At 37.1% G+C, this 12200-nt stretch overlaps 1 protein-coding gene across 3 annotated transcripts; it reads right to left on the reverse strand.

Moving 5' to 3' along the window:
• Nucleotides 1-1028: 1028 nt before the first annotated feature.
• paox (polyamine oxidase) lies at nt 1029-10697 on the reverse strand. Of its 3 annotated transcripts, none has more exons than XM_051652226.1 (8): nt 10486-10697; nt 6878-6934; nt 4849-5341; nt 4532-4731; nt 3928-4183; nt 3706-3818; nt 3324-3478; nt 1029-3214 (listed from the first exon to the last, which is right to left on the reverse strand). In XM_051652226.1, exons 1-8 carry the CDS (start codon nt 10643-10645, stop codon nt 3068-3070), a joined length of 1581 nt encoding a protein of 526 aa, XP_051508186.1. In that variant the 5' UTR covers nt 10646-10697; the 3' UTR covers nt 1029-3067. The 3 variants fall into 3 exon arrangements, with proteins under 3 accessions (XP_051508186.1, XP_051508188.1, XP_051508187.1); XM_051652228.1 differs by having other exon boundaries at nt 6873-6934; nt 10486-10539; XM_051652227.1 differs by lacking the exon at nt 6878-6934.
• Between the last annotated feature and the right edge of the window lie 1503 nt (nt 10698-12200).

The following is a 12200-nucleotide window of genomic DNA, read 5'->3' on the forward strand; positions in this document are numbered from 1 at the left end:
GCCTTTATATGCTTTTGGCGCCTCAAAATGTTGTTACCCAGTCACTTGCATTATGAGGACCTACAGAGCTGAGATATTCTAAAAATCTTTCTTTGTATTCAGCAGAAGAAATAAATTCATACACACCTGGGATGGCATGAGGGTGAGTAAATTATGAATTTTCATTTTTGAGTGAACTATTCCTTTAAGTTGAAATCCCTTTAATATAAGTTTGCTCTGCAAAGCTCACAATAACTTATTTGTAAAACAGTAGGCCTAAAATATTATAGTATAATATAATTTAAGTATATTGCAAAATATTCCATAGGGAGACCGACTCAATTGCATCATTCATAGTGTAGAAGTGGGCAGTTGCTGCAGAGCTCTTTTCGCGTTCCATTTACTACGATTCTCTGATTGGTGGATTGTTCATTGCTGGATTATAGGTAGCGTAGTTCCTCACCAGGAATTCCGCTATTAAACACAATGTAAAAAAATAAATAAAAATAAATAAAAGATGAAGTTGAAATAGCGCAGACTGATGGGTTCAGCCAAAGTACATACCACTGATTAACAACCTCAGAGCTCATGGTAGCTCTGTCTTTAAATGTTTTCAAGTAATCATTAATAATAAATTCTCTAATGGAAAAAAAAAATAATAATCCAGGAACCAGACTGTCACACTCTATTCAGCTGGGCATGTGATCCTAACATGGCAACCCCCTCTTTATTTAGAATAAAACAGCTTTTAGAAGGCAACTGAAATGACTGGAGTCTTTATCTCATGTGAGTGTTCATGGTTTTTTAAAATTTTCAAAATTACAATTGACATCTTTAGGAGTAAAACTTTTTTATTGAGGAAAAATATTACTAAGGGCACCTTTAAATGACTACAGTAAATTACATATGCATAACCCTGTGAACATATGTCCATTCTATTGTAAAAATTTACATATATTTCATGCTTTAGTCTTGTCAAACTGAAAAACTCTGATTCATTTAGAACACTTGTTAGTTTATACCAACAATCCAACAGATTATACAACATATTGTAAGAAAATATGTTTAATAAAATTTATTTACAGATCACAAAACAATTAACATCTGTGCAAAGTGTAGGCATTTAGTCAAACACTGAAATTCTGATATACCTAATTAATTTTTTTTTTTTTTTGAATGAGTTGACATGAAAGTGGATGGCATGGTAGGCCTACACATTTTGCATGCAACACAATCATGAGGCCTTAAGTAATTTACAGTCATTACATTCAGATTTTCCTTTTTATTTATTTTTTTAGGCACAAAACCCATTGGATCTAATAACACCATGTAACAAATTCTTTTTTTTTTTTTTTTTGGTTCCTGGGTAGTAAGTATTACTTCCCAATTGCTTATGCCTCAAAAGTATAGAAAATGGCTATTACTCCCCACAAACTTTGCCTCCGTGACCAGGACAGTGATATTTTGAAATTTACCTATTTTCCAGAACATTCCAGATAGATTCAGTGCTGAGTAAACTTGGAGTAACTTCTAGAACTTTCAAGTAATATAAATAGTAGTATAAATACAGGGGCCTTAAGCCCACCAGTTCAGTATAGTTCCAGCTGCCTAAGTGGATACATTTTCTGAGATGGCATCAAGAGGCTGCAAGCATCCGGCAGACACATTTTGCTATGTTTGTGGCCAATTTATCAAGACAAGTGTGAAAAAGTACTCCGTGGAAGCATCTGCTAAGATGTGTGAGGCCTACAAGGCATATTTCGGCATGCCTGTTGGGGATCAAGACAAACCCTGGGCACCTCATTTCACCTGCGAGCACTGCAACAAAACTCTGTAAGGTAAGATGGATAATTGTTGCTCGGAATTTTATTATAAAATGTGTTAATTTTTAAAATTGTAAAAGTTTTTAATTTTAAAATGTTTTACAATTTTCAATGTTATTGAAAAAATATATCATATATGAAAAATGTCTTACACATTAGTCATGGGTGAAATAAATGTTTTTTGTTGGATGGTGCAGAGGGGAAAGAGAGTCATGAAGCTCGCTATCCCAAGAATTTTGCGGGAACCCACGGACCACTCAAGCAACTGCTACTTCTGCATGGTGGACCCTTCCAAACGTCGGGCTGGCAAGAATGCACCTGCTACCACGTATCCGGACCTTCCTTCATCCATCGTCCCGTACCCACTCCTCAGGAGAGAGAGCAGCTGTCTTTAGAAGAGAGCAGCAAGTCAGAGAGCGAGGAAGACGTTGTAGATCCAGATGACAATTTCAGAGGTGGAGCTGAAGAGAGAAACCCATACTACCCTAACCAAAAAGACCTCAACGAGTTGATTCGAGAACTTTGTCTCACCAAGTCCAACGCCGAGCTTTTGACGTCTAGGCTCAAGCAGTGGAACTTGTTGGATGAAAGTGTGCAAGTCGCAGATCAGAGGAAGCGTCACCAACCTTTTTTCCAGCTTCTTCACCCATCAAGATTGGCTCTGCTTCTGCCACAATGTGTCAGTCTGTTCGAGGCAATCGGAATCGCCTGTAACCAGAATGAGTGGCGCCTCTTCAATGACAGCTCATCCAGGAGCCTCAAAGCCATGCTGCTCCATAATGGTAACAAGTACCCGTCTCTTCCCCTGGCTGACTCGGTGCACCTCAAAGAGGATTACAACAGCATCAAGAACTTGCTGGATGCCTTGAAGGATGATGAGTACATTTGTGGGCTGATTCGTGAAAGTGATTTACAGTATAATCGTAAATCTCGAAATACTACTCCTAAATCTTTTATTGTCATTTTTGTATTACTTTAGTATAACTACATGTTAATTTAGATTCATATGTTGTTTTTCTGACTTTATTTGAACAAAAAGACACACATTCACCTGTTTTCTCAATGGAAATAGGTAAATTTCAAAATATCACTGTCCTGGTCACAAAAGCAAGTTTGTGGGGAATAATAGCCATTTTCTATACTTTTGAGGCATAAGCAATTAGGAAATAACACTTACTACCCAGGAACAAAAACTGTGTTACATAGTGTAATTATCACTGGCGTCAAGCTTTTCAGCTCTTATTTTTAGAACATCACAGCCATTTTCACAGCTTAGATGAAAGTGACCCTGATGCAGGAGTGTAGAGAGATACAAGACGCTCTGCTTCTCTCCAGCCAGTTAACAATGCTCCATGCACTGTAGAGAAGAAAGACCTGTGTGTGGCCTCTCCTGCAAATAACACCTGCAAAGGCTGCAATAAATAAATGAATTAAAATTGTTATTCATATACCCATATTTGCTATTACAAGAAATAAGTGTGGCTGCTAGATAAAAACATTGAGAAATGAGAGGAGTTGTACCTTAGCATTTGAGTCTTTCAAAGGTAGGGGTTTAGCAAGGTTATCTATGTCATATCCTGAGCAACCTTTGGCCACATAGGTGTAAGATCCAAAGGAATAAGGATTATGGAACCACTGCGACCTCAGGAGCTTTCTTGGTGCAATAGTTGGATTTCCTAAAAATTGTTATGAAGAACATGAAAAGCTTTTATTAGTTATTGGGCTACTGGTAATATTCTATATTCTGCATATTTTGATTGCTCCAGTGGAACCTTCAGACAATGTAATGAGACTTGTGTTATCGCAGGTCCTGTCCATTCAATATAGTATAGATATGTATCATTAAATGATGTACCATTAAGCTGTAAACAGCCTCATCCAGTACTTACAGAGTACATGTTACCTGTAAATTTGCGAAGGAGCTGTGTGACACTTTGCAGCACTTCAAATTCAGAAAGAGTTTCCATGTATTCAGATTCATGCCCCGCTATCCAACCACAGAGGACGTTTCCAAATCTGTGTAACATTAGAAAAGTAGAAAGATATCTCATATTTATGAAGGCTTTTATATATATATGTGATATTATAAATGCAGTACTGAAACATGATCTTGGATTGTGCTTGCCTCTCAGCGGGCTTCAGCACAGTGAACCCAAACAACTTTCTAATCCAGGACATCTTTACATCAGAAACAACATCTGCAAGATCGGTCTCATCCTCCCATACAAGGTAGATCAATTCACAGTCTTCCTCCCAGAAAGGCTGCTCAAACTCCAGAAAGATCTTGTTGTTGGTCCCAAAGCCCATTCTCTGAATGGAGTGCAGTTTGTGCTGTGGAAGAGAAGGGCTCAGAAAAGTGTCCTGGTGCTTCTTCAGGTATCCTTTGATGGAACAGCAAATCAAATGAGTTGCAGGCCTTGCAGAAAGCAATTATGTAATTAAAGCAGCATTATGAATTTATGATGAAAATAATAAAAAGCTAAATCCATCAAGTCTGTAAATACAATAAAAACCTCTGACAAACAAAACGTTTTCAGTGGCTTCTTTTATTGTTCTAATTGCCTTTCTTTCAAAAGCAACTTAAAGTACATTAAAGTAAATATATTATGTAGATGACAAATACAGAAGCCGTGTTTTAGGATACCAGTCAAATACTGCCTGAGAGCTAAATGCAAATGCTCACTTACCCAAATTAAATGTAGGAGTCATGCTAGGTCTACTACACTTACCCAAAGGGACCGTGACAATGACATGGTCTGCTGCAAATGTCTTTCCATCAAGACATTCAATTGTAACAGGGAATGACGTTCCTTTAGTGTCTGGTCCATTTTTTGTGTAGTTCCAGTGAATGCACTTTACTGGCTTATTGTACAAGACTATGTCCTTGGGAAGTTCCTTCATCATGTGATCAATTAAACTTTCATAACCCCTGAGTGAAGAGCACATTAAAATATTTCATTCCCAAACTTAAGAGTTTAGAAAGCTCTGTTTGAATTTTATAACTGAGCAAAATCTACAGAAAGGTTCTGTCACTCTGATCACTCACCCTGGGAAAGTGCAGTCCAGTCCTGGAAGTGTCTTGTACATGCCAAAGGCTCCCAAGCCCACATCATCCATTGTATGTGTTCCACTGACACAGCACTCCACCTTTAGCAGTGTGTTTATCATGGCCATTCGTATCTTTATGTTAGCCTGGTCTTCCTTCCACTCCTCTGGAGCCAGCCGTTCTGCTTCTGCCTTGAGAAACTCTCCAACACTTGGTAGAGGCTCTCCACCACTTTCATAGAACTGCTGACTTCTTTCCAGTAATTTCATGAAAAACTCCACTGCTGGCGCCATCGTCTCAGGCCTCAGTTTCCGACCTGAACTGGTAAACCAGTTGGGAACAAATAGTGGATGTCCACCCATGTCAATCGCCTGGTTTTCTTCAGACATTGACTCTTTGTCAAGGAGTTGGTAGTCACATGCCAAGCGAAACACTGGGTTCTCCTTTGATGGGCCATGGATCCAGTTAGCACCGATCTCTACAATGTTATCACCTTTTTTTTTTTAAAAAAAAAAAAGGAAAACATATTGACAAAAAATTATCTTTAGAATGTGCAAATGTCATTGGCCTGTCCCATTCCAAACATGTGCTTCTTCAACTTCTTATTAAAAAAATGTTACTCACACTAGTTTAATTTGTTTACTGACAATTTGTTCATTAACGTCCAACAGTGCATATGTATGGAAATTCCCACCACATTTCAAATTCTGAAATTCTGTGTTTCTTAAAATTCTGCAGTGAAAATTGATGGATGGTGATGGAATATAGTCTATATAAAAGGAATTTGATGGTTACAGTCTATAGCCTACATAAAAATAAATGATGAATGCATGGTAAAGCCTAGTGTACACTACACAACTCAAGCTCATCTTTAATGTCTTGAGTCGGCGACTGGTCTGCGACAAGAAGACTCAGATCTCATGACAATCAGTCATGTGTCGTGCACACTCCTGCGACATACCGAGACTAGTTTTAGATGCTACGACAGATTTCAAACCAGCTAGATATCTACACGTCTTGTCATCAGGTGTGTACACTTTCCCAACGAGTGAGAGACAGACACATGAGCCACAGCCAATTAAATGTATGAGAGATGGCAAGAGGAGAGCAAGGCATTGGATGGCAGGAGACAAAAAATAATTAGAAAATAAAATAAAACATAACCCACATTTGCCTACCTGCTGTCTTTATTATTTTCAGCTGTTTTTCTAATTTTTACCCTTTGCAAATGATGCATATATGCACAAAAACAGGCACAAGCCACTCTTTTAATGTTTGTTGACATGTTGTCATGAATAAACTGTGTGAGTTTGTTAATGAATTTCGCTATTGTAAAAGATGCTGTTTGGGCAATTCATTTGAAACGGGAAGACGCTAAAGACAGCTGTAATTGGTTCCAAACTCTTTGGAGATTTTTCCACATCAAACACATTCAGACATTGGGCTGGTAGTGCCACAGCAGCTGAGCGCTGCATAATCAAACAAGAGTTTAAACTTTGCCGGTTATGCATCTTAATACCATGTGTACACAGCGCCTAAGTTAGAATGGTCGCATTGTTGATACACCCAGTCTTCGATCAGTTCAGTAGTCAAGTCTGTGAGATGCAGAGTGCCGACTGCAAGCTGTGTAGTGCGCGCTTGACTTAAAATGTTTTAAGGTATGGAAAGTCAATTTTAATGTAACCTTCATAAAACAAAAAGAAAAAAAGTTTAAATCTGTTAGTGTAGAAGAGTCAAGTCAAGTCAAAATTTATTTCTAGAGCACATTTAAAAGCAACAGAGATGCACCAAAGTGCTGTACAGTCAAATTTAAAACATATAAAAGAAAAAAATCCAGGAGCAAATACGGAAGTGACAACATTAATAAACAACATGCGGCAAACAAAAAAATACAGCGCAATAAACAGAATAGTTTGTATAACTAAAACATAAAACACTAAAGCTAAGAATTATCAAAAGACAGAATACAGAAAAGATTTAAGAACAGATTTAAAACTAGCATAACATAAAGTGATGGAACAGACCTCACATGAAAGGGCAGGCTGTTCCAAAGTTTGGGAACTGCAGTGGAGAAGGCCCGACCACCCTTAGTTATACAGCGACAAAGAGGGACAGATAAGAGAAGTTGATTACACAACCTAAGTGCTCTTTGTGGAGAGTAAGGAATCAAAAGGTCACTGATGTACTTCGGTGCGACACCAGATAAAGCCTTGTACACATAGACAGCAATTTTAAAATCAATTCTATAATTTACAGGAAGCCAATGTTAAGAGGGAACATAGCTGCGCCCTCCAAGCGATCTGGGTCTTGTCCATGCACTAATCACACAGGAGATCAGCCAATGGGGACTCAGCACCAGGTGTGAGGATGCTATGTATAGAGCAGGTGAGACTCAGCGGTGTCTTGTGGTAGAACCCCCCTAGTGATCATGTCAACTAGTGACCTTCTTCCTTATTACTCCTGATGTGAAAGACTGACCGCAAATTCGTTGATTTCGAAAATAATGCTCCTGACATTTCACTCTCCGTTAAATGGAAACTTACTACGTAATGTTGGCATCCTTGTACAGATTAAAATAAGTGGCACTATTAGCTTGAATTGTTAGCATGAGATTAAAACTCGGCCATCAATAATATGCCCACCGTAACACTACAAAGCATTATAAATTTGAGCTACTAGACAGTGACAAGACATGGGAGCATCTTTGTATTCAAATGAGTGTGTTCTGAGTGAAATGGTGCACATTACCCAGCAACGTGTGCATGTTAATGTGCCTCATGTTCACAAGCTGATAGTTTTGTCTGATTCTGACATTGCATGAAATCTGAACATCATGTTCTCGTCAAAACGCTGCACACAAATATTATGCAACATCATAAAATCAATCTGTAATTGAGTGAACAAACTGCCAAAATTAATAAAGCCTTAACGTTTGTTTGTTATTAGTGTGGACATGCTCAGTAGGCGTTAGGTCTAAATTGTGACATTAATGCAGGCCAAAATCACATGAATTAAAAACGTCTTGCTCAAATAAATCCAATTAAAACACCTTGTCATGGTCAGTAATTCTAATGCAATAGGAATAGCGTTGTGTGGTATATCATCTACAACTTTCCAATGCAGCTCTTAGCATGAAAAACTTTTGTAAATAGGCAACGTGATAATCTGCTGAAACCATTTTAATCAAGTTCCTTTACCACAAAACTGTTCTTTTCCTGGGTGAACTAAGTGAAAACATACACAAAAAGACTGCACACAGATGTGACACCTTTCACAGAATTTAAAAACACTGCTACAGGCAGGCAGGGCAATTGAAATCCTGATCCATGGGTGGCTGGCCAACACAATGCCAGTGAAATCACAGTTCAAAAGTGCTACATCCAATCTGGGGAGGGAAACAAGTATTTGAGGGAAAGTGTTCTCTATGACTATAAATATATTTATAAATAAATATCAACACATCCTCATTTTTACATACACACTGCTCGTGTATAGAATGTTCACAAGTCCTACAGAGCTTTGACAGGTCATCTGAGTATAAAATTAATCGACCCCCACCTTTTTGAAGTTTGAACAAATAGTTACAGTATTGTCTGGTAGTCCGCAGTCTGGTACAAATAGTAACACACTGGACATATTAACATACTGCAAACCAACATGACAAACTATTTCATCAAATTTTGAAATGACAGTAAAATTTTACAATGGGCAACAATGGGTAATTTTGGCTTCTTATTTTTCTGATCTTTTGATATTGGCCTGCATTAATGTCTCACATTAATTAACACTATTTAGACCTAAGCCTACTGAGCATGTCCACACTAATAACAAACAAACTCAGTAGGGCTTTATTACTGTTGGCAATTTGTTCATTCAATTACTGAAAAATGTTCTGATGTCGCATAATATTTGGGTGCAGCGTTTCCACGAAAAAAATTATGTTCAGATTTCATACAATGTCATAAACGTGAGGCACAAGTTAACATGCAGACATTGCTGGGTAATGATGTGCACCGTTTCACGAACACACACTCTCTTGAATACAAAGATGCCAAAGATGTCTCTTGTCGCCGTCTAGTAGTTTAAATTGACCATGCTTTTTAGTGTGGCGCTGATCATATTGTTTTTTTTAAAGCTTGCGAGCTAACAATACCACTTTTTTTATCTGTACAAGGATGCAAAATTACGCAGTAAGTTACACTTAATGGAGAGTGAAATATTGAGTCAGGAGCATGATTTTCGGAATTAGAATCAGCCGTGCCCCCTGCAAAGGAAAGATTTTACCCTCTGTTGAAAGTGCTGTTGTTAAGCACCACCCACAGGACCCTTTTCACACTTCTGGGTTTTGGAACACTGATTGCAGGGTAAACTCAAAGTCTTTTTAGCAAGTCAGTTCACTTGGCAGCCATCTTTGGAACGCTCATTGGGAGCTATTTTTACATGCCAGTGCACCTCTAATCTACTTGAATGGGGAAAGACCGATATCTCCAAGATGGTTGGATAAGATTACGATCAACGAACATATTACATATCAGCAGTAAAATCTGACTACACTGGTATCATATATTGTGCTTCTTTACCTCAGATTATGCTGAAAAAACTATATTTTCCCGGCTTGTATAGCTAATGCGCATGCGCGTTCTCGAGTTGATTGACAGGCGATGTCTGTATCTAAAATGTGATTGGCTCTTTTACCTGAAGGCGGGACTTCCTTTTTACATCTGTTGACCATTGGGTGTTCCAATTTCTCCCATTCAGTTTAACAGAGGTGACCCGTCTCTGCTAAATATTCTCTGGTAAACTTCAATAGCTTTATTAGGAAAAAGTTATTTAAAATCAAATTTTGCTCATTTCCAAACAGCCCTTGTCATTTATTTTAAGTCTATAAATGTTCCAAAAAAATACAAAATAAATAAATAATAATAAAAATGTTTTTATGTTAAATACATTTTATATATTTTGTGATGCCCTTTTATTTCTTTGTTTTAGTTTGTATTTGTACTGTTTGTGTTGAAATTGTTTAGAGTATTTCAAATATTCAATAATATTATTAACAATAGGCTAATATTGATAGTGTTGAATGGGAGTGAATATGAGACCACAGCAAATATAATTTTTGTCCACCCATTTGCTCCAACATCAAAAGAAAAACGCCACTATTATGTTTCCAAAATGTTATAAATAAAGCAAAACAAAAAACAGAGAGCAATGAATTACGACAATCAGGAGAGGTATCATTTCTGTCACCAGACGTATTAAAAACCTCATCACATCTGTAGTTTTTAAAACGAACTCCAGAGTAATATAATACAAAGTATAATGTTATAAATGTACACTAAATAACTTAAAATGTGCAAATATAAAATGTTTGCTAAATTCACGCTGCTAAATAAGGCGGAAACGCGTCAACAGTCTTAGAAAAGGGTCCGTTACAACCACAACAGGCATGCAGGTGCAAAACACCGTAGAAATAAAGATTTATACAGATAATAAGATTCATAATTAACAAATTAAATATTCGAACGTGTTGGCAAGATGGTCTGTTACAGGAAATGATAACGGGAGAATGGGACTAAGATAAACGAACAGAGGACGACTAAAATAGTTACGAGTTACATACTTTACTTTCAGTCTTACCCAGCCTGCCTGTTCGTATTCTTCCACCGCTTCTTGCAGTCGCTTCTATGATGCGTACATTACTAAAACCGTGTTTTAGTAATTTCTGAGCAGCACCGATTCCCGAAATGCCGCATCCAATTATAAATATCTGAGAGTCAAGACCCGAAGGTAATGCCATATTTCCTCTATCTGCCCGAGACTGTCATGGATGACGGGACGTTGAACTGCTGCTATCACGCTCCGATTACTCCTCCCCTCTCTTCCTCCTCCTCCCTCATGCAGGCCGAGAACTGTTTCTGACCCATGAAACGTCAATGAACGGAAGGGCCGGATCTAGCGGGGTGCTGGAGTGGGCTTTTGCCTGTTTACACCCGTTTGTCACTGTGCACTCCAATTTTTTCCCCCTGATCCATTAGATCATTGCGTGTAATGTCTAAAGTGCGATTTTGAGGTAATCTGATATAATATTTAATCATTTTTAAAATGTTGCAAATGTATGTAGCTTATGAATATCCTAGAAAATATCACATTTATTTTGAGGAAAAACTACTTATTTGTCCAAGGTTGGACAAGCCCCTTGGGGGCCTTTTACCCCAAGCCACATTTGTTGCAACCCTTACAACCCTCAGTAAACAAGCTAAATGCAACAGTGACAAAGAAAATACAACACAAATACAAACTATTCTTTAAAATATGTAGCCTATACTGCAAAGGAGAGATGAACTTAGAAATAATAAGTATCTGATACTAAATACAAATTTGTTTTCACTTCTTACTGTTAAAAACTACGGCTGTCAATAGAATCAAATAATCATGATTAATCTCATGATTTCAGAATGAAACAGTAATTATGTCAATTTCTGTAAATAATCAAAAGAAAACCCCTATCATAGAAGATGCTCGACTCAGAAGACCACCTATGGATCCTCTGTAACCAAATTAAGAAACACTGTACCTTTATGTTTAATTAAAGTCTTATTCTGAGAACTTGCATTTTTCCATGTAACAAAATCAATTTCCCACTCACCAGAAATGAGAGAACAACATGCAACATTAAAATGTGCATTTCATACTGTGTCTCGAAAAATATCTTATTCTACCTTAAAACCAAACTTTATCTTCATGAGATCTTTTGAAGAACTTTCTTCCAGATTTCTTTCATTTTAACACTAAATGTCTTCCTTATTTCTTAAGTCTTTTTGTTCATGGTAGACATCTGTTTTAGTGGCAGTGAGTTGCTCATTACAAATCTCAAACAGTAAATAAAGGTATTCATTGAATACAAGTCTTACAAAAGACTACGTGATCTCACTTTATTTCAGGGTTTTATAATGCTAGTCTACTCAGAGAGTGGTACTTAGGAAGTTCAAAGTACAAAAGTCAAGAAGGCTACTACGTGAGTTGTTACACGTCGAAAAACTGCAATGTACTGCGGATGCACTCAAAATAGAATGTGTGTGCTATTTAACATAAATTAATGTGTATTTAAGTTAGGTGCTTGCATTATAAATTACAACGAATTTGACATTTAGTATTTTGTCATCCTAATGCACGTTCATGCAGAAGGTTAAATAATATATAAGAAATGTGTGCTTAACAGGTTACAATCTTACTAAAACAATTCTTTGAAATTCTCAAAAATAATACATTAACAAAAAAACATTTTCATTATATTTCAGTTGTCATAATACATCATACTATTAAATATGCTTTTCAAACCAATATAAAAAAAA

Source organism: Myxocyprinus asiaticus, chromosome 23 (genome assembly GCF_019703515.2).
Source record: "Myxocyprinus asiaticus isolate MX2 ecotype Aquarium Trade chromosome 23, UBuf_Myxa_2, whole genome shotgun sequence".
NCBI lineage: Eukaryota > Metazoa > Chordata > Actinopteri > Cypriniformes > Catostomidae > Myxocyprinus > Myxocyprinus asiaticus.

What these genes read in the sequence shown, in the direction of transcription:
- paox (XM_051652226.1), bottom strand. Translation starts at nt 10,645, where the DNA reads ATGGCATTACCTTCGGGTCTTGACTCTCAGATATTTATAATTGGATGC. An exon ending in GGAACAGCCTGCCCTTTCAT is followed by an intron (nt 5,342 to 6,877) that starts GTGAGGTCTGTT and finishes AAAAAAAAAAAG; the next exon opens with GTGATAACATTGTAGAGATC. An exon ending in GCTCCTTCGCAAATTTACAG is followed by an intron (nt 3,479 to 3,705) that starts GTAACATGTACT and finishes AACAATTTTTAG; the next exon opens with GAAATCCAACTATTGCACCA.